This window comes from Thunnus maccoyii, chromosome 6 (genome assembly GCF_910596095.1).
Source record: "Thunnus maccoyii chromosome 6, fThuMac1.1, whole genome shotgun sequence".
NCBI classification, from domain to species: domain Eukaryota; kingdom Metazoa; phylum Chordata; class Actinopteri; order Scombriformes; family Scombridae; genus Thunnus; species Thunnus maccoyii.
Window position 1 is genome coordinate 5,867,829 of NC_056538.1, and position 23,330 is coordinate 5,891,158.

The following is a 23,330-nucleotide window of genomic DNA, read 5'->3' on the forward strand; positions in this document are numbered from 1 at the left end:
AAAGTAACTTATTGAATTGGTTCACATTGCTCACTACTGCCCTCCATGTTATTCAGATAGAGATTAAGCACTTCTAAGGTTGATATTACTGAAGCAAGTCAGATTTGATGTAACTTATGGCTTGCATACCGAATTCAACAGTGGCTCCTCAAAATCATGTTATGTACCATGAACCTTCACTGAAAAACAAAGTGATATTAAGACCTCAGAGTTTTGAATGGGGTTTGGTGTACATCTGTGGTGCAAAAATCACAAACAGGTGTCAGTGATTTACGTGGGCATCAGTCCAACTCATCACTCACCTATTCTCAGAAACAATACCACGCTGAACATTGACAGCAAGGTAGGGATCACCACACCGAAGAAGATGGACAGTTTCTTCGGTTGCCGCTGCTGGGTCGCCCTCTGCCTGGAGCTGCCCGGGTGCTGCTCCAGGGCCTGGCTGGCCGGAGGTGGCCGCGGCTCGGATTCATTGACGCTGGCGGAGAGCCGGTAGTGGAGGAGAGGAGTCCGTTCTGTCATTGTGAAACCCGCCTCTGAATAAAGTGCTCTGGATAATTTCAGAGCGAGCTGCCAGCCCCAGCTTTGATCATAAAATCAAGCTAACTGTTTTAACGAATACCGTCGACAAGTTAATAAATGTTACAGATGCTAATCAGTGACGCGTCCTGATTACTGACTATCAAACCTCAACCTTACCTAGCTAGCTACATAGCAGAGCAGGAAATAAGTACCTTGGTTATGAATAAAAATAAATACAAATAAAACCAGAGCACTCAACCTATGTTGTGAGCTGACCGGTCCTTACATATAGTATTAAAAGTCATCATAGGCTGCTCATGTCCAGCCTCTGTGGCTTTCCTTCATTTTTCTGTAAACTACTGTAGGATATCATGTGATTTGTCAAACTCACGTCATTCACAGATCTACTTCCGGTTTTGACACTCAGAATAAAAGCTATTGATGAACGAGTACAACGCTTACTACTACAACATGTACTACACTTAATAGAAGTATGTGCACAACGCAGTGTTTATTGTTATTTAGCTATAGTATATATGATCTGCAAAGTGGTTCTCAATCTGGGGTCCAGGGACCCCCAAGGGCCCGTCAGGGGGTTCCAGGGGTCCCCATAAAAATGGGGAATATTTTAATTTCACTCAATTAATTTCAATTATTTCATTGACCAGAAGTTAGCCCAATAAGAGAATGTTTATGACTATTCTGTTCTTAGGTCTCACACTCTTCACAGTTAATCTGCCAATCTACAGTATGGACAGTTATAGAATAACTAAATCTTATCAGATGGGGGTCCTTGACACCAAAAAGGTTGAGAACCTCTGATCTACAGTAACATGACAAATCATTATCTATGCAAAAATGCCACAGGCTGTAAAAATCATTGGTACCATACAAACATCTACCTTCAGGAGGAGGAAGAGCTCAGAAAACACCAAGAGCCTTCACATGTGTCCAGACAGTTAGAATAACTAACCAATAGAAATATCCGTGCTTGAGTCACAGTGTAAACATATGGAAAATATATGTTGGTATATTGTTTAAAATATATGAAAATACATAGCATATAGAATGAAAATATAATATAACTTCCGGTTTTGTTCAGCCTTTCTGTATCTAGCTTGACAAATCTTTCAAGCGCCTGGATTTTCCTGTGTTTTTCAACTCCAGCCTGTTGCTTTCAGTCATATGATCAGGTTGATTGGACCAATCAGAGCACTGCATTTCTCTGGCCACCTGCTAGTAGGAACTGCATCAGGTTAGAAACGGATAACCATTAAAGAAATCTGTGATTTATCTGACTTTGTGAAGTTTAAATGTTATTACTTTTGAGCAATTCAGAACATAACAATGATAAAAGAACATAAAGTTACTAGATATTGAATTTAATTATTTTCAATACATGCATTATATTTGTTTGGTGAAATTTCAAGTGTAAAATAGATACATAAATCACTAGGATGTATTCTGCTTTGTGAGGGTTGCCCAGCTTAACTAATTAATTTGCCATAATATATACAAACAAATACAAACAATAACTAACTATAAACCTTTCGTATATCTGCTTTTTGGATTGTGAGTCAGTATTTCTTTCGGCAGCACTATAATGCCATCGTTCATGGACTTGTGTGGGTATGAAAACACAGTACATTGTCAAAAAGATTGATTAGATCAAGTGTAGGTTTCCCCTCACTTCCATCCTCTATTTTCACTTCTGTATTCTCAAAGGATGAGGCAACACTTGTTTTCCGTTGAGGCTTTTATTTTCAAACCTTATCCAGTCTGGTTTAACACTTTAATGATAAAAGTGTTCCAAATACTACAGAGTGATACAACTGTGTAGTGGCCCAAACAGTCAAAAGTTCTCCCCAGGAAATAAATAATATATTAATACACATAACAGATTCTGACTAGCAGAGTCTGAACATCTTTAGTGGACAATGCATTGATATAGCAAAACTACATATTATTGAAAAAATACTGTAGCAGTCATGCATATATATTATATATACATACTAATACATTTAGGCTACTTAAAAAACAATGCACCATATCTACAAAATCTATGGAAGTAATGCAGACAAATAAACTAAAAAAACACACTCATTTATCTTGTCATACAAGTGAACACCTTAACTTTGATACATTCATGCTAAATGCTTCACTAATTTCCACAAAGACATGCAGACACGCTGAAGGTCTGAGACTCACACACATACACACACACATACATACATACATACATACATACATGCATACATTTTTGAAACACTGCTTTTTCCTAAGATCTAAAACAAAACATTACATACTTAAACATACACAACTGATTTAGTTGTAGCACACAAAATGTACTCAACTAGACAAAAAAAATCAACTCAATTCAAAGTCCACTTTGAGCTTGCCCTTTGAGGAAATTCTATCACTTGATGAAGGCCACAAAATGTGGTTGAAGGCTCTGGGAGAAGTGGACCTTAAGTAAATATGTATATACATATCTATATATATTGAGTGAAATAACAAAGTCACCAAGTGTGTCTTCATGTTTAACTCTATCTGTTTCATATTTTAAAGGTATTACAAAGACCTAAATGTTTTTTATTCTTTCTTTTCCTCCTCCTTATTTACAATGATGAGCTATTAAAATCACCATCAGTCTTCCTGCAGGCCAGGGCTTAAAAATGTACAGTTACATTTACCGGCCTTACACAGTCTAAAATATAGAAGAGATGCTTGCTCCACTGAGCTAGGTCAATGCAGAACCTAACATAAAGCACCCCTACTCCAGCACCCGCAGAGGGTGCTACAGCCACAGTTTTCATTACACACTGGAAGAAGTGTGACCCACATAATGTACTGCCATACTATGCACTGTTTAGCATTGTCAGGCACAGTGAGTTACAAAGTTATGGCCATCACAGTTAGATTTACTCACATGGAAACAAATAAATGTGTGGGGCTCTGACATAGAGCCAGCTTGTGTGTGAGGGAAGATGGGAAAACAGATTTTCTTTCTGATTAGTTTCACTTGAAAGATCCTGGTCCCCAATTGTGAAAATGTCCTGATAACTAACAGTTGCACAATATTTCTTGGTAAAGACTTCACTAACTCCATTTCATACTGTACCTTTGAATCTAAAACAGGCTCACATTATTTACTATCAGTACAAACTCCTTCACTTACATTGGGAACATGTTAGTATACTGATGTTTAGCATTTAGCCCAACATCAGAGCAGCCTCACAGAGTAGCTAGCATGGCTGTAGACTCTATTGTCTTCTGCTCAAAACTAGTTATGCTTGAGAACAACACATATATACCTTCAAACAAGAGAGAGAAGCTACTAATACACTTAAAATAATTCCTTAGTATTGCTGCCAGTAAAGACTATTACTTTTTCAGAGGATTTTCCAAACTGAAAAGTTTGATCTTTATGAGTTTTTATTACCCTCAGTTTAGAACTCCTGATTCCTGTTTTTTCCTTGTCACTGGCTGATCCCAATATCCATCTTTGTTTCCAATGCAAACTGCAAAACCACAGATTGTCTCTCTCCCCCCTCTCCCCCTCCCTCCTTCTTTCTCTCTCAGCCCAAATGGTCAAGGCAGATGGCTGCCCACCTAGAGCCCAGTTCTGCTTGAGGTTTCTTCCCGTGAAAGGGGAGTTTTTTCCTTGCGGCTGTCACCAAGTGCTTGCTCTTGGGGGAATTGTTGGGTCTCTGTAAATTAAAGAGTATGGTCTGGACCTGCTCTATGTGAAAAGTTCCCTGAGATAACTTTTGTTATGATTTGGCACTATATAAATAAATAAAATTGAATTGAATAATAAAATAAAATTGATAATTAATAATAATAGAATTGAATAGATGATTTCCACCCTGATATGGTTCTTTACACAAGTCCAATCCCAGTCCGTTCCACTTGGGTTTTATTCTTCATCAGCATGGCAGATCCTCTCAGTCCACGTTGGGCTGTTCCTCTCCTGATACTCCTGTTGTGTCTTGGATCAGTTCTCAGGCAACACAGCACAGCAGCACAAATGAGATCCTTTCCATTTGTCAAATTAACCCTAAGGTCCTCTGGTAGTGGTTGAGCTGGATTATACTTTGCAGATACTACCTTTAAGGTCGATAGCAAGACGCTCAAGTTTTCCTTTTAGTAGCTTCTCATACTGTTCCAACACTTTTCTGGTTTGGCTGGTGCTGTTTTGTACTGTGGATTCAGATGGTGTCAGAGTGTTGTTCTGTAAGGGCCCAAAAGTAGAATCAATTAAATATACACTAAGCAATACTTGAGTCCAATTTGGACATTTGTTGATTAAGGCTGCTGATAATTAGGTCCAATTAAAATACAATTAAACTGCAGGTATTTGCCATCTGTTTGCAACACATAGTATGTGAATTAAATGATGAAATGAGTTCAGTAAAAGTGGCACAAAATTGATTTTCTTTGTCATGTTCTTAACATCATTTTTTTTTCTTTTATCAAATGGATAAATGTATCTTATCTGGGTCTAATTGCTATGTTTATGTTACATTATGTGACAACATTGCGTTTTGACATGACTGTACCTGTGGCTGAATTTGGTTGACTATGAGCAGATGATTTGCGATGCGATGTTCCAGTTTCTGCAACAAGGAGCTCTGACACTTTGATGTGGTCTGATTAGTTGCCACCCGCACTCCATCTTGAAGCACCTGAAGGGCCCCCAACACCTCTGCATGCTTCTGCTGGAGCTGGACCAACATAAACACACACAAACTGTCACAATGTTGCTGTGAAATATCATTTACTAGTTAAATATGTTCAACAACGTGTTTTAGCACTCATATATATATATGTATATATGTATATATGTATATATTATGAGTTTTAGCACTCATATATATATGAGCTACTGAATTCATCTCAAACTTGGACCTAAAAAGTGGGACATTTTGCAAAATAACCTTCAAATAATCTTCAGAAAGGACTCTAAGGAAGAGGTAACAGCATTAGCAAGAACAGAAGAGGAAATATCATCTTTGGATATATTTTCTTACATCAAATCAACTAGCTCGCTGTTACTGATAACTGCTACCTGCACAGCACCAACATTCCAAAGAAGAAACTTCACTGGGGTAGCTAACAGAAGAGGTATTTTGTGAGGACAAGAAGACAATTTAAGGGGTCCTTGTTGGTGGCATTCTCTCTCCATGAGCTGGTGTGATGACGGTGTGACTGATGTTTGCGGCGGCCTCTCCTAATTCTGACTATGCAGTGTCTTTGTCCATGTCTACGTCTATGTCTGTGTCATTGTGTAGAGTGGAAGGGAAATATGTCTATGATCGTCAGTTTCTTTTGGACATTTGTAACAAAGAGTTTTGCCACAAAAAATACTGGCTGAGAGCTGAATCAGCTGAGCAAGCTTGGTCTGCTACGCCCAGTGGACCCAAAGGAGACCACGGCCCTGCCTGGAGCTGCGCTGGAGAGGAAACGTCAAAAGCAGTGCGACAGGGCGTGCACAGAGGAGAACAAGCTAGGCTTACTGCCAACCCATACAAACCAGCAGTTCCAACAATCATGCTGGCTCATGTTCGGTCTCTTGACAGCAAAATGGATTATACGTCCCCCCCATCAGTGCTTGTCACTGTAGCAGTTGAACATCAAACTGAGACATGCACTTTCTCTCTAAATGCACTTGAATGCACTGTGCTGCTAACTGTTAGTTCTTTTTTGTTGTTTTTTTTCTCTTGGGATTTATGTTTTTTATCATTTTTAAGGGAATTTTTAGATATATATCTTTATCCTTTCTGTTGTTACTGCTGTTGGCTGGGAGGAACAGCATTTCATTTGTTGTGAATGGAAGTACACAAGAAAATGACAAACTAACTCTTGATTCTTGAATCTTGAATCTAGTATTTGATGTGGTAGTTCAAGTCTGGGTCAATTATTCCTTTAAAATGTGGGCAAGCAAGCAGCAAATTGATGCAAACTGAAAAACTGTTTGTAGTTTGAGTCACTGTGTTGTGACATCAATCATAGAAAAGAGAAAATGACAATGTCTTTCACATTGCATGTGAAAATACTCTATATAGGTTGTTACTTTAGCTTTAACCTCATCAACTGTCAGTGCACTGATTTGGAAGTCTATTTATGGCTCATTCTGTCTTTCACATTGAATTTCTTTCTTTTGATGGCAACAGCCTCCTCCACCAAGCGTGTTTAGGTTCTGCTCTGTTAAAGTGAATCTTATCTTGGATGTTGTTTTCATTTCTACTGGATTTCATTCAGTAGATACTATCATACTTCCCCCTAAAATGAAATGACTGAATTCCATGCAATGAATGAACTGGATTAGGCTCCACACCCCATGGCCCTGCACAAGATCCCTGGATGTAAATTTTTATGCATTCCATGCTGGTAAGCCACAGCGTCAAGTCAAATGTCTTGGCCATTGCCATTCAACATGTGATATGACTGATAGGATTTTTTTATATACTATATATTTGTCTTACTTTTTCCCATTGGATCACTGTCTGCTAAGGTTTGAAGCACAAAGGTTGTGATTACAGCAGATTTATTGGCACGGGAAGTACTAGACTCTCAGGTCAGTAAATGCTTCGCTCATAGAGACAGAGGACAGGTTTTTTTTGTTAAAGCTGGGTGGAAACAATTAAAAAAACCTTGCATTGCAGAACCAATCCAAAGTCTTTAGGGTGGCCCTTCATATTGGGGTGGTGACATGCAGTTCACTACGTAAAAGAATGGGCAGAGAGCATCATTTCCTGTAAGGCGTGTCCTTGACAAATTGTAAGGAGCATAGGTTTGTTAGCGACTGTTCTCGCCGCCATTCAAGCAACTACCATGCATTTAGAGATCCCCAGACTTCAGTAGGCAGAGCTCTCCGACTGTTTGGTATCACAAGACTAATCACAAGACAGTTGTTGTTGAATCAAGGTACATGCCAGGTTTGACCATATATTTTAAGAGCTGGACACCAGATTGCTCGGCTGGCACATACATCAAAAAAAGTTTCTAGCTTCCAGGTTTGCTTCCATGTTGTGCGGCCCACTGTATATGCACAGTGGTGTTTCCCCCACTGGCCCCATCCACAAGTTCCTGCTCGGCCCATAGACTTTACATTGTGATGATGTCACAGATTTTTAAATTGCTTTTTTTCAGCTCGAGGTTTTACAAATATAAAACTTCCATGGATCAAAAATTCCTAATAGAAAGAGTCATAACTGACCTTGTTTGCAATTCAAGGTGTCCTGTCAACAGTTTTACAGACGTCTCTTTTACAATGGTGGTCAATGGGGAAAATGCTTTTTGGCCACAGAGGGATTTTTCGCTGCACTACCGTGGATGACCACTGAGAAAAATTGGCTGAAAGGCTGAGGGGCAGTGCCCTATCCAGCTCTTATAATCCATCCATCCAAAGAGCTGGATCTTAAGTCTTTTCTTAAAGATTGAGAGGGACTCTGCAGATCAAACAGTGTTTGGTAACTTGTTTCACCACCGGGGTACTACAGAGGAGAAGAGTCTAGCTAGCGACTTAGGGCCCTGTTGTGGTGGTGGTACCAGGGGCCTTTCATTGGCAGAGTGTAGTGAGCGGGAGGGAGTGTAGACCTGAATGAGGGAGTTCAGGTAGGCAGGAGCCGTTTTAGTTGCTGTTTTGTAAGCAAGTGTCAGGGTTTTGAATTTGATGCAGGCAGCAACTGGGAGCCAGCGGAGGGATATCAACAGTGGGGTGACGTGCTGTTTTGGGCTGGTTGAAGACCAGACGCATCACCGCGTTCTGGATCATCTGCAGAGGTTTGAACGTACATGCGGAGGCCTGCCAATAAGGAGTTGCAGTAGTCAATGCATGGTATTACAAGAGCCTGTACCAGGAGTTGTGCTGCATACTCAGACAGGTAGGGTCTGATCTTCCTGATGTTGTACAGGGCAACCAACACAACTGAGCGACTGAGGCCACAGGAACCTTAAAGGTTAGTTGATCATCGATCATGACACCCAAGTTCTGGGCAGACTTTGTGGGCATGAGTTGGGTTGATTCGAGCTGGATGCTGATGTTTTGTTGTATGGAGGGGCTGACTGGGATGACAAGGAGCTCGGTCTTAGAGAGGTTGAGTTGAATGTGGCATTCTTTCATCCATGCGGATATATCGGCAAGGCATGACGAGATCCTAGCCGAGACTGTGTGGTCTTCCGACAGGGATGATAGGAGGAACTGGGTATTGTCAGCATAGCAATGGTATGAGAAACCATGGGAGCGGATGATTGTGCCAAGTGAGGTGGTGAACAATGAGAAAAGAAGGGGACCAAGCACTGACCCTTGAGGAACCCCTGCGTATAAGCTGTGCAGTTTGGACACTTTTCCCCTCCAAGATACTCTAAAATATCTCCCTGACAGGTAGAACATGGACCAGCGGAGGAAGGATCCTGAGATACCAAGCTCAATGAGTGTGAAGAGGAGGATTTGGTGGTTAACTGTATCAAAAGCAGCTGGCAGGTCCAGCAGCAAAAGGGCTGAGGACTGCTGAGCGTAGTGATTCCATAACTGACAGGGGAACAGTCTCGGTAGAGTGACCCTGCTTAAAACTGAACTGATACGGGTTGTACAGGTTGTTCTCGGAAAGGAATTCAGAGACTTGGTTAAAGATTGTGTGCTCAAGTATTTTTGATTGAAAGGGCAGGAGTGAAACCGGTCTGTAGTTTTCAATCTGGGTTGGGTTGAGTGTAGGTTTTTTGAGCAGCGGGGTGACTCGGGCTTGCTTAAATGCAGTGGAGAAACCACCCATTGTAAGTGAGGAGTTGATGATGTGTGTGACCCAACCAGGAAGTTCTCTGCTCCAACAAAGCCTGATAACAGCTACAATCCCAATCAAACTCCAAAACAAAGTTTCAAAAACACTCACCAACCAACTACTGTCTCTCCAATTAAGACCATAAACTCATTAGGAAACTTTTACTGAGGTAATAAATCAAGTGAAAAGTAGGGTCATTTCATCTCAGCTTCTATACAATCGGACTTCTTTTTGCAACCAGTGGAGTTGCCCCCTGCTGTCCATAAGAGAGAATGCAGGTTTAAGGCACTTCCGCATTGGTTTCACTTTTCAGGCTGGGAACTACCTGCTAGGCTGAACCTGTCTGCTGCTTGAGTAGCTCCACTGAAACACTGGCAGTGGAGGAGAACTGTGCTTTGAAAGGTTCAGTAACAGCTCCAGTTACACAACAATTGAATGTTTTAAAACAAGATTGTACCAGCTGATAACTGCAGGAACAGACAGTCAGAGGGATGAAGAGCTGCAGGACAAGATGCAGTTTGTCTTCCTCTCATTTTTATTATATGACTCACACAGCCACGCCCCACCCGCCCCCCAGCCTCTTGTCCACATTTTAGCATTTTTAGAAATTATGCAGTGGATGGAGTAAGGCTCAGACCTGCAGTGCAGTCACACTTTAAATGAATGCTTTCTGCATTTAGATTAAAAAAAACATCAGTCCTGATAGGAGACTTATGATTTATTATTTTAAAAATTTAGATGTTGTCCTCATACAATAATTAGATTTTCACTTGTTCCTCAGCCCTTTACTGATGCAGTGAATGATGCTTGATGAGGGGAGATATGTTTTGCTTGCTTTCTTTAACTACATGTTAGATGTTTTTATATGTAAAATGCCAAACAAAGTAGCATATTATTACACTGTAAAACAAGTTAATGGAATTCAAAAAGCACCCTCTCACTGCATTTCAGTATTCATAGATAAGTGGACCAAGACCACATAGGAAAGGCATAAAACTCCACATACATGCCATTGGTTTTTTCAACTGATTGCACAATGTATGAATGAGACAGACGGAAGATGTATGTACATACTTTGGTGGATGTGAGGTATTACTTACAGTTTTATTTGCCCATTCTGCAGCACGTAACCTAACACCTGGTAACTGTACAGGAGATGGCAGTGTGTCCGAGCCCCCGCAGTCAGCCTGAGTACATTAACAAAGTTTTGTCACGCACATACAGAAATCACCATTTTTTAAATCAACAAAAGAAAAGAAAGGAAAGTTCTTGTATGTGATGTTAGATTGTTTTCAACAGTGATCCAAAACATGTTTTTCTTGTTCTTCCTTTTTTAAAATCAGTGTAGATGCATAATTCATTCCCTTACTATGTCTCTCTTCAGCTCCTCAAGGGTCCTTTGCTCCATTTTTTTCCTCTCTTGATAGTTGCACCAAAAGTCAGTGGGTCTGGCTTGGACCTCAGATAGATGGGAGGAAAACACTCCTAGCAGCAGCAGCAGGAGTCCTACAGGAGCACAAAGCGGAGATGAATGACGAACTGCCATCTAGCTCCTTTGTGAGGCAGCAGCCGGACTGTTACCTGTCCGTGTTTGTTTTATTGTGCCATCCACCTTCCCTTTTATTGCCCTCGGTCGCACTCGTGCTCAATAAAGATAACGGCAAGTACTGCATCTCATCGGAAGCTGTTTCCATATCCTTCTCTTCTCTTGCCAAAATCCCAGCCACACCAAGCTTTGCCCTGACAAGTTGTATGTGAGTTAATATGTTTCAAGAAGTGTTTCAGGAAAGGATTACCATGACTTATGAATCACTGTTTACTCCTAATGAATGGTGTGGATTTCCTAATGGACTGATATTTTATATCAAAGCAGGAGTCCTCACATGATCTCGAATGAAATATCATGTTTAACTTCCAGATGACACATTTACACCACTTTAAGTGTGTATAAACCACACTGACACTAGACCCCCCCCTTTTGTAAATAAGGTTTGTAATACAGGGCATGAGTCCAGGCAGCAAACTTACTGCTAGAAGCCATAACACGTTGCTGGATGCATGGTGTCTCTCAGCTGTGGTCTGTCCATCTCCATTGCTCTTCCACGTAACTTCACAGAAATGAGCTCAGAGCACAGATTTATAGATCACTTTGAATCCAGCAGAAATGCCATTTTCCGTGTGTAGAGTTCAGGCCATTTCACGAGTAACAGGTCCATGGTCTGGTGAAAACATCATTCAACTTGCTTCCTTTTTTAAAAAATTAGGACAATAGACCAGCTGTTTAATAAACTGGCAATGTTTTATCATGCCAGACTGTAACATAGAGTGCAAGCTTGTAAAGCAAGTAGGCTCTATATTTGATTTAGCCCAAAGTTAATGTTTGACTCTGGATCCTCAATGCAAATAAGACAAGAGAGGCACCATGTCGAACCAGACACTAACTCAGTTATAGCATGATAATACAGACATGAAGGATTTACCTGCATCTTTTGTGTTGATTCATCCTGTGGAATATCTGTATCTGTTAGTTCATATCACACTAAAATAGAGAAGGGTTGTTTTAATAACAACCAGCGCTGCTAAGGTCAATATTACTACAAACTATTACTATGACAACTACCACTACTACTAATATTCCAATGCATGACAAAACAAAAGTGTAGAATAACAAACTGATGATACTGGCTTTTCACCAAATTTTGTTTTGGCAGTTTTCACTTTGAGATAAGCAATATGAGCAGAATTTATGGTCCACTTGCAAAATGTCCTGTGAGTCTCTGGAAGTTGAAAACAAAATAACCCTAATAAGTGTTATCCTGGCTTGGGCTTGAGACTATTTCAAACAGAAAGCTGGTGTTACAGACTGGGGGTGTGGGGTTTGAGAGAAGTGAGCATTTAGTAAGCAGGGAGACTAATGAAAGATATTCATATTACATTATGGGGAAGTATGGGAAGCCTGAACCATACTAGGTATCATAAATCAGGATATCTCAGCCTCTACTGCTTTGATTTTGGCCATTCATTGAATAATTTACACAATATATTACATAAATGTTTTTTTGGGTACTAACAAACAGAACAAACTGAAAACACGAAACTGAGATATTATCTCTTTATGCAGTTGTTATGGCAAATGTGTTAGCAAACAATTAACTAGTCTTACACCCCCAAAAGGCATGGAGCAACATTCACTTAGTATTGTATTTCTGGCCACTCAGTGAATATAAGTCTGGGGATGACAAACACTTCACATATGAGCAAGAATTTGAGTTTATCATTCATTATTAAGGTCACTATGTGTATCATTTGAACATCTCTGACTTTGGCACATACTACGCTGACAACCACCCACTCTCTACTCACTGACCCACGACCACTGAACAAACAACACTGCTAAAACTATATGCCATCAGAGCAATTTCAAGGATGCTATAATCATGTAAAAAATCTACAAATAGAGGCCTAAACAGAAAAATGGGTTGCAAAAAAGTTTCAATTTATAATGTGCCTACAGTGTCATCATTAGAGTGCACTACATTCTGTGTATTTTAAAATCAAGAGGGAAAAAGGCTCTGCAATGACAGTCTGGTTATGTTGCGCAATGCTGCAATGCTGTGACTTAATTTGAATATTTCCTTGGAATTCCAGTGAGGTATGAGGATCATACCAGAGGTGAGTCAGAATGTAAAAAGAGAAGTCTAGGCATGTCCTAAAATTCATCCCAAATTCGTCATCACCATTGTCATTCAAAACTACAGTCAATCTTTTTTTTTTCTGATAAGACATTCCCTGGAAGTGTTACGTTTTCCACCAGTCATAGAATTCATAGAATTTGAAAGCCCTACCTACGCTGACCTCAGAGGTGCCTCCTACATTGTGGACAAGGCAAGGGGACAATGAGCCGTCTCCATCTCAGAGCAGTGAATTACAAAGAGCTGTGACAAATATCTTTGCCATTCACATCATGAAGTCCCAAAGGTGGACAGCAGAGCAGAGCATCCAGACCGGGAGAAGAAAATGTATGTTTAAATGAATGTAATGTAATTTTATACATCAGTGTCACAGAGGTTCTCTTTAAGTGGTTTGGCTCATGCTCATGGCATTAATATCTTTGTTAACATTGATGTGTATCTGTGTGTGTGTGTGTGTGTGTGTGTGTGTGTGTGTGTGTGTGTGTGTGTGTGTACGTGTAGCACAAGGGTCCTTTGCAGCGCATTATCTTGCAGTTGTGTGTCCCTACGGGAAGAGCCGTTACCATGGCAACACCAAGCAATGAGTACCTTTTAAAAGGCTGGGCTCCTCTCTCTCTCTCCCTCTCTCTATCTCTCTCTCTCTTTCTTTTATCAGCTCTCAGGCCATTCTACCCAATTCACCCACAATAGTCAGCTGGCAGACAGAGGGGATGGTACAACAGGGGGATTTCTTGATGTTCAGCTGGGTTCTTTATATCCTGCAGACTGCCCATGTGCATTTGGTCTGTTAGAAAAAGAGGGAACTTTGTCATTTTTGCCACAGTGGGATATCTCTAACTACTAGAACATCTTTGTCATTTTCTATCAAAAGGATATCTTGACAACAGGATGTAAAGCCGGTGTCTGCTGGGAGGATGGGTCATTGATGCGTCTTCTACACCAGCCTGGTCTCACCTCTACACTGACCAAGGCCTTGCTTACTGAAGATGATGGCTGGATACACACACTCAGGAATTACCTCCATTTTGGGAATAAATGGAAATGTCTTTTCATGTTGTTAGCACATTCTCTTAATTTCAAAGCAAAATTGGATGATACACATCTAAGGAAGCGTGCGGCCCAAGAGATTTCCTTACCTGGCCTTAATTTATAACAGTAGAGGAAATGAGAAAGTCGAAGGAGGAATGGTATTTAAAGAATTTATTTAATTATCAGTAATGTCAGCAAAGACCTTTTGTCCCCAAAGAAGACCCAGGGAGCAGAGGCTCCTTCTGGATGTTGGAAAGTCTGACAGGGATGAAGATGAGGCAAAAGACACTGACTGTTTGCAGCAGTTCTCCAGTTGTCCTGCCTGTAACCAAGAATATGACGTCGCTCTGATCCTACCATGCTCTCACACAATGTGTGTTCTTTGCATAGCAGCTGGAGGGGGGACAAGGTCAGGTCAATCTCTCCGCCAAAGTGCAAGCGTGCCTGTCTGCTCTGTGCTGTGCCCCTGCTGTCGACATGCTGTGGAGCTGCCGTGCCAGACCTGGTCATCAGCCACCTCCTGTCTACCAAAACATCCCACCCTGAGGTCTTCATGTGTCAGCCAGGAGACAGGCACCAAGGAGGGAGCATCTGGAGATCACCTCCAGCATCTGCAGGTGAGAGAGACATGCTGTGTTTGAGGCTGACTTATTACATTGTATAAATATATGTATATGTATATATATATATATATATATATGTAAAAGTATGTAAGTAGGGCTGTAGGCCAGATTTTAGAACTATTGAGATTATGTGTTGAAGTACCCCCAGCCATACATTATGCAGAAAAAAGAATTTATTTGATTTATTTGTTCTCAGATTTGATCTATCAAGTTTTGTGATGGAGAAAAAAATATGTACTTATTTATTTTCTTATTTATTTTTGTTTAAGTAAAAGCCGTCAAATAGCAGTACAAATACTGGAAATGGTTGCTCAAACCATTTCTTTACCTTTACCTTGAAGAATCACTATCACTACTGGAAGCAAAAATGAATTCTAATTGCAAAAAAACTTGCAACTTATCTGACTGATACTATGTTCACTGGTTTGGATTAAGAATTTATGAAATCTTAAAATTATTAAATTCCATCCCTCCACTATCACTATATCTAGGGGGACACATACTGCAGGGATGCAGGTGAAGAAACAGCAAAGAGCTGTTTACATGGTGAGTGTAGTAAGGTATTTGTATATGTATTATATCATATTGTTTTTTCAATTCAATAATTTAATCAAGTTAGTAGCTTGTTTTTTATTATTACACATACATTTCTGTGTTGTTGTTATTCTGTTTTATTCTCTTGATTCTTAACTTATTTATGTATTTTATTAGTGTATTAATCTTTGTTTTTATGTGAAGCACTTTGAATTACCTCCAATGTATGAATTGTGCTATAAAAATACATTTCGATTGATTTAAGTGATTCATAAGTCCAGACGGTTTATAACAGTAAACATATATGATCCTGATGTCAACATGGGAATCTTTTGACAACATTCCCCCTATACAACTAGGCTCCACTGCTACCAGTTCCTCAATAACACCAGTGGATGGTGCTGAAGACCTGTGGGAGGAAGAGATGGCGCAATCTGTTTTTGGTCAGCAATCATGTTTATAATTCCCACAAAATACTTTTAAAATACACTAATGTATGTTGAAGATGAGCAATATTTTTAGCTGAATGAACTGCTATAATAAGAGCCAACACATCCATTAATAAATGTCTTTTTTTACCTATTTTAGGACTATGTTTTTCTCTGGACCCTTCAACTGTCCCTCCACCCCTCCGTCTTTCCAACTCCTCCCTCACTGTCTTCTACCAAGGAGAGAGCCCTCCTGGTCCACTTCCAGACAACAGAGTCAGGAGGTCCATGATGACCTCTGACCCCGGGGTTATGCTGGCCCTCCCTCAGGTGTGCGCTGATGTTGTTATCACACGGGGACAGTATTACTGGGAAGTGGATGTCTGTAACAGCTCCATCTACAGAGTTGGTAAGAACTCTCGAATTTGTTTGAGTTGGTTCAGTGCCAGGGTGATTACTGCCTCCAGAAACCCACACCGTTAGTCAGCAAGACTATGCTTGCTCAAGCCCACACTCACATAAACATGTACACGAATATGCAAAAACACACATGCACACGTCATCAGACACAATTTCATTGTTCATAGTGCCACCATGTGGTGAGGATTTTGACAGACCACACATTATTGGTTAAGCAACAGGAAAAGTGATTTCTATTCTTTATCAGCAGCCTGGAGCAAGTTTCCCTAATAACTGCAACTTGTGTTAAACTTTATTTTCTATTACTATGGCATGATAAGAAACATATTTTCATTAAAATATGAGAAACTGACACTTTACAGCTTTGAAAAAGAAAATTCAACCACTGAAAAGCCTCTTTGATTGATGCAATTCCTTTTGGAAAATTGATGCCTGTAAATTGCCTGGAGTGGTTTAAAATGGATGGAATAATGTCTCATCATTCTGGTATTTGTAAGTATTGGGCATAAACAGATTGATATTTAAAAAATTAAATGTTGATATTAATTTAAAGGGAATGGATGAATTAATATTGAGCCTGTCCACCTTAACCATTAAATGCGTGGGTGTTTTGCATTCATACCTCAAGTCTTTGGGGACACATTAACATGCAGACAACAGTTGCAAATTAAAATAAAATTGCTTGTAACCTTCCATAACATAGTATTGACAATATTAAACTGCAAAAAAACATATTTTGCAATGTATTTGCTTTTTTCCAACAATTTAGAGGTGCCAAAAAGTTTTTCAAAAGTTTCCGCAAAACGAGTCAGCAATAATCATACATCACAGTCTGTTTTGTGGTCTTCATAACATGTTTGTGTGCCCTGTCCACTACTTTGTGGTCAAGCTAATATCCTCTGAGCTGGCATAGTCATTTTCATGCAAAATTGTAATCCACAACATTATGTGCTTCAGACACATCTTAATTTTCTGTCACTGTCACTTTCAGTCACTGTGATCAAAACCCCCCAATATCAGAGAAACAAAGAAAGTGCTACTCTACAGCATACCTGGGACCCTGGTGCTAAACTAACATACAGAAAGTTACTCATTCTTTTTTTACGGTATGCTATCACATGCATACCTTTTTGGAGGAAAACTTTTAGAGAAAAACATTAGAACAAGTCTAGGAGTCTACAACTAGCAGTCAGGCTGCATGTACAGCAGTGCTCTGAGCTAAATGCAAAAGTCAGTATGCTAACATGATAACAGTGACCATGCTAACATGCTGATGTTCAGCATGCAAGTCTACCATGTTATTAGTTTAGCATTTTGCTTATTAGCACTAAACACTAAGTGCAGCTCATGCTGATGGAAATGTAATTAGTTTTGCAGAGTATTCTGATTTATATTTTAATCTTGATACATGAAAAATCAGGGGGTCCCCAAAGTTATTACAATTTAGTCTGACTGGGACATGAATGCCTGTACCAGATTTATTGCAATCCATCCAGGAGTTGTTGGGACATTACACTTAAAAACCAAATGTCAGCTTCACGGTGGTACAATAGGAAAAGTTAGGGCATCATCAAAGGCAGCAAGGATTCATCCTCTGGGGACCATGAATGTCTATACAAAATTCCAATCCATCTGATAGTTAATGAGATATTTCTGTCTGGATTAAAATTGTAGACTGACCAACAGACCAGCATCGCCATCCCTAATGCCACGTTGCTAGTATGGCTAACTACAATGATTTTCAATTTGTAGGCGTGGAATAAAATAGAATAAAATTAAAGAAAGAATCAGATGGGTTGAAATATGGTGTTGAGATAAACACTCAAGATATGCGCTTAAGACTTAAAAATGTTAGAATTTTGTTTTGTAAAGGCTGTAAATGCATAAATATACATAGCGAATATGGAACTCAAGTCTTCTGTCCCTCTCAGGTGTGAGCTCATTGGACGGTTCTGGCGGTTGGTGGCTCGAAAGGCAGGGCTTGTCATTTTGCACAGTGTATGATGGGAGCATGGAGCCTCTCTGCACTGTCCCACCCCAGATCAAAACCCTTGGGGTCTTCCTCAACATTGGAGGGGGCACCCTGAGCTTCCACAACCCTCTGACCCAGGAGCACCTTGCCACACTGCCAACCCGCTTCAACCCTGCTGGTGTGCTCCCAGCTCTGGGTCTGGGCCAGGGCAGGCTGAGGCTGCGCTCCAGCCTTCCTACTCCTCCCCACGTCTTCCTCAGTAAAGACTCAGCCTACAGGGGGGCTTGCGGGGCCAGTGGAAGCCGGTGGCGCAGGGAGATTCCCTTCCAGTCGGTGCGGAAAGTGATTCAGAAGTTTGAGGAGCTGGCTGCGTCGGACACAGACTCAGGCCTGGTGTCCACTTTTGGATCGTCCTGCTCCACCTTGGCGTCACTTCCAGATCTTGGGATTCCAGGGATGTTTCCCTCTGGGCACACAGGACAGGAAGCTGGGGCTGAATAAGAAGAACTTTTGAGTCTTACTCTTGAATGGAAACATCCACCGACCAACATACCCACAATTCCTGTGAGGGGTTTGATCTTTGGGTGTCATTTGAAAGGCAAATTTTTCATCTTGAAGGACTTTTGGCTGCCTCTTTCCACTCTCTGCGTGACCCCGGACCAGCAATTGACTCTCTCCCCAGGACACAGTCCTTTCCTCTCAACCAAACAACCCCCGCTGCTTTGGGCTTGGGCCAGAAAGAGTCCTCTATAATGTGAAGTGTGAGGAAAGGGTGGGCTTTTACCAGCGGGATTCCTTGATTTGTCTCTGTATGACGGTTGTCAGACAGTAGGGGTCCTACACTAGTGCCATGCACGTTCTTGTATGTGTGTATGTGGGCACAAGCACTACCCATGAGTGTGTGCATTTGCTCAGTCGCTCAAGGATTCTGATGTGTGTGTGAGCAAGAGAGAACAATGTATAAGCAGTGGGGGGTGAGATGCCGAGGTGTGAGTACAGTGACACCAGCGGTGTTGACACAGAGCAGAGAGGACAGGTGGTAACATACGTTTATCCCACGGCCTGCCCTCGATAGGACAGTAGGCTGCCCTTTCCTGACCCTTTGAAAACCACAGGACTCCCAAAGACTTCAAAAGGGGCGACAGAGAGCGAGAGAACAGAGAGGGAGAAAGAGAAAACAGCATGCATGAATTAAAGACAGCAGGTGATGAACTGGTAAAAAGAAATGAGCTGAGAGAGGGATTCCCAACAGCTTTCATGGCAAGAAGGTCTGAATAGATCAACTGGCTCAGGCCACACCATCTGAGAATTAGTTTAAAGGAAGTATTGAGCTGCATAAGCCACTGTATTACATTAGAAGTAGTAAGATTACAGTATAGTGATAGACAACCATGTGGCAACTGTTGTCATTAGTTGTCCTGGCACATTAAGAGAAGAAATTACACACACCTGTTGCACTGCTTTTAGTCAATCACACATCATTTTATTGGCTAGATGTTGAATGAAAATGCTATGTTTTATTATCTTTGCTGAGCTTTTTCTCTGCAACTAAGACCTTCTCTTGTGTCTCTTCTTCACTGGCTTTTAGCTCCACACACCCTTGGTTTTGCATGTGAGGCCCAGATTCAATTTGTGCAATTTTGGCAAAGGAAGTAATGAAAGTATAAACTTTTCCTCATTTTCTCCTCAATCCCTGGAGATCCAAGCCCCATTTGAAGAACCACTGGTGCCGAGGACTATTTATACTTGGCATGGCCGATGTTCATATGCACTCTCCCTGTGACCACTTGACTTATGATTAAGTAATGTGGGCTTTAGAGTAGAACTCCCTCCTGTCCTATCTTCTCGTTTCCTGTCTCTGTTTTTTGAAATGACTGTGTTTGGCTTTTTGGGAGGTGCAATCTCAAAGTTTTTGGTCCTAAACAGTAAATCTCATTGTAAGAAGAAAAAAATCCTTGAAATTAAAACAAGCATTAATCAGAAGGGGCACTACAGGAGGATTTTGGAGGACGAGTAGCAGTGGCCAATTTTCCATTGAGATTCATTCATTTCACGCATGCACCAAATCAGTTAAGCAACGGGTCAGACTCTGTAATAACCGATGAGTCAAAAAAAGGCGCTTGACTGTCGCCTCTCAGACCACTCATCAGGATGACTGAGTGTTGATGTTTAAAGGTCGAGGTATTTACCGCTCGAGTAAAAAAAGACCGCTTTTGGCGCAGCCTTCTCTCTGCAGATCTATTGGCTTTACGAAACCCGCCTAGAATAAAGTGTGTGGAAGCAATTTCACTCTTGTAAACAGAAATGAGACCGGCGTGATGCAGATTTCAAAGGACCGAGGAGAGAGGGGGAGTCTGCCAGGAAGGATGGATAAGACTTGAAACGCGTTGTGCCATGTGTGCGTATTTGGCAGCCTTTATATATTCTGTCCTTCTGAGCATGAACTGTATGCCAAGGTGAAGTGTTGTGATGTAACCAAGTAGAGTTACTCTAGTATTTCCATTTTTATTCTACTTATACCTCTGCGTATCAGAGGTAAATGTTGTACGTTATTTCTACTATATTACTTTGCATATTAAGATTTCACACAAAATATATGATCGTTGTATAAAATATGGTACATTGTTATACATGAATCTATCCAGCAACTAATTATAAAGTGGTTAAAATCAGCTTCCCCCTCCACCATTAAAATGCTGCTCAGACATGAATTGCAACCGCAATAACAACCTTATATAAGACTTACATGGGGACATTTTTCTGCGTAATGACCTCTTTCACTTTTGAGACTTAAGGTAATTTTGCTGATAATACTTATGTACTTTTCTTAAGTGAGATTTTGAATAGCTCATTAGCTCAGTAGCTAATTTCAACTTGCAGTGGACTAGTTTTGCAGTGTTGTATTACTATTTTTACCTCAGTAAAAGATGTGAATACTTCTTCCACCACTGGCAAGATGTGACAAACACATCTGATGACCTACAAAGTCTCTCATAAGGAAGCATCACCTTTTAGTTTAATTTACCCTACTGAAATTTGAATATTCTTGTCAGTCAATCACATGGCGCTCCATTTTCTTTCTCCAGAAATTACACTCTTTATTGGTGGCAAATTATGCCTTTTAGTGGTTGACTTTACCCTATACCCACATAGTTCCTTTCCCCGAGGTGTCAAAACAAACCAAGCAGCTCCACACACCTCCACAACAAGCACACCCAGTACATTTGGAGTTGGCTCCTGCTCGCTAATTGCCTCCAGTAATTATTGCCACACACTCTCCATCACGGATCCCAATTCGGAAATAGCGACGGTGAGAGGCAGAAGTTTTTACTGTGTCTGCAAATGGATTCCGTTTGTATGAATAAACATCAACTCTGCAAGACTTCCTACATTTGCACATTGAGTGATGAAGGGCCCATTCGCTCCTTTCCGTTGCCAGCAGCAGCAAGAAATTAGCTTTACAACTGAGCGGGGCGCCTCTTATTACCATCATTATCAACATCAGCATAACAGTGGACGTGAAGGCATCATGCACGTCTTGTTTTGTTGCTCTGTCATTTGCTATTTAGTGGGAACTCGGGCAGTTTTTACGGCTTGCTCTGAGGTACATCCTGCCTTAACTGATATGCAATGACGCTGTGAGGTGAAGATTACAGCTCCTGTGCTGGGAAAAATGGGATACAGTTTAGCTCAGATCTGATTGTTTTAGATAATTTCCCTACATCTCGTAAGTAACTTTAGATGTCTGCTTTTGATACAATTGATACAATAACCGTAACCTAAAATGCGCACATAAGTTAAGAATGCAACGGGAAATGCACAATTACTGAGTCAGATATAATTGGGTATTTAAGAAGCATTTCCAGTAAATTAACATGTGAGAAAGAGAAGGCCACGTATACTCTAAACAGAGTTTATTCTATAGGCCACATGGGAGCCTTTTTAGTTCCATAAATCCTTTTGGAAATGTTCTCTACTGCATCATGTTTTATTTACAATCCCGTAGGCTGAGAAAAACTACATGCATACATTTTTAATTTTTAATTTTTTTAACAAATCACAAGGCTATTTTAGTCTCATTGTAAAAGGCAAGGGGTAAAACATGTCATGCTTGTTAGTGCAACAAGCTTCCATGTGATGAGGAACAGGTGGTGTGTGTGTGACTGAAGGGAAAAGGAGGGGAGGGGATGGGGGGGGGACGACACATCTGCCGGGCTACCATAGCTCACAGGCTGAATATTCACACCTCCCAGTCCGACCAGCAAACAGGATGCGGTCCCCGGTGGGTGCTGTGTAGTCAGACAGACAGATTTGAGGGGGTGGGGGGTGGAGGGTGGAGGGTGGGGGGGTTGATACCGTTAAACAACCCGCATTTATGACCTGCAAGCCAGGCCGTCTGACAAACAAGAGCAAATACACAGCGCGGTGATGGAAAGTGAAGTATCCATGTGTGTATCCATCCAGCTGCACCATCATGCACCATTATGGATGATTCACAGCCGATACCCCCCCCCCCGCTCGCCCCCAACACACACTTTCCCCAGGCATGCCTGAGAGCAAATTTCGATAATGTCCCTTTAATGATGTCACATGCGAGTCTGTAAAAATCTGTAGCTGCATATTTCCTCCATGCCAGCAGTGTTTCATATCGGCTTATTTCGCTCTCCTCTGGAGAGATTCCTGGACTGTGGAGCGATATTATTAAAAAAAAGGAACATTATGTCTGCTTCTAATTAAGTCCTGATCGGAATCAGAGTCATAAAGCGCAGTCCACGGTTAATCGATTTTATTGGGCTGTAGAGTTTCTTGGCATATTAGAAATGATTTCAGAGTTCATTCTCACTCTTTTTCCCCCTCTAGTCTCTTTCCCTTTACGTCACACCTCTCCTGACTTAAAACACATAAAAAAAGTCGGTAAATGAGGATGAGATAGCTTTGTAAATGTGCGTCCTGCAGCGGAACCCAGGCTATCTGGGGCCATCTGAGGTTAAATGTATTGCAAATTACCCCATTATCTTCAACAAGTCATATTCAATATCAACATAAACCATATCTGATAATATGTAAATAACATGCTAATTGAAAAGAATGTGGGTTCTTCTGTGGCCTCATGATAAGGTACGCATGAAAGGTTTGCTGGATTCTATGCATCTCCAAGTCCAAACTTCATTAGGGAATCTGGCAATTTTATGTTTTTTGTAGAAAAAAACATAAAACTGCACTTAGTGTCTAATCAAGACTGCGTCTGTAAAACTGCATGACTCTAGTAATTAAAAACGCTTTTCCAAATCTATAATTAACACTCGGCAATGGGCTCAAGCTTTTAT

General features: G+C 40.8%; 2 protein-coding genes across 2 annotated transcripts in view; one reads left to right on the forward strand and one right to left on the reverse strand.

Moving 5' to 3' along the window:
• The window catches only part of zgc:153039 (uncharacterized protein LOC767698 homolog), a 65,165-nt gene extending 64,259 nt beyond the window's left edge, over nt 1–906 (reverse strand). The window contains exon 1 of the mRNA XM_042413485.1: nt 303–906. Coding sequence (XP_042269419.1) covers nt 303–522 — 220 coding nt within the window. The 5' untranslated portion in view covers nt 523–906. The remainder of the gene's footprint in view (nt 1–302) is intronic.
• Nucleotides 907–14,214: 13,308 nt separating this feature from the next.
• LOC121898917 lies at nt 14,215–18,504 on the forward strand. Its single transcript, XM_042414441.1, has 5 exons — nt 14,215–14,643; nt 15,141–15,195; nt 15,543–15,626; nt 15,772–16,020; nt 17,963–18,504. Exons 1-5 carry the CDS (start codon nt 14,215–14,217, stop codon nt 18,502–18,504), a joined length of 1,359 nt encoding a protein of 452 aa, XP_042270375.1.
• Nucleotides 18,505–23,330: the final 4,826 nt, after the last annotated feature.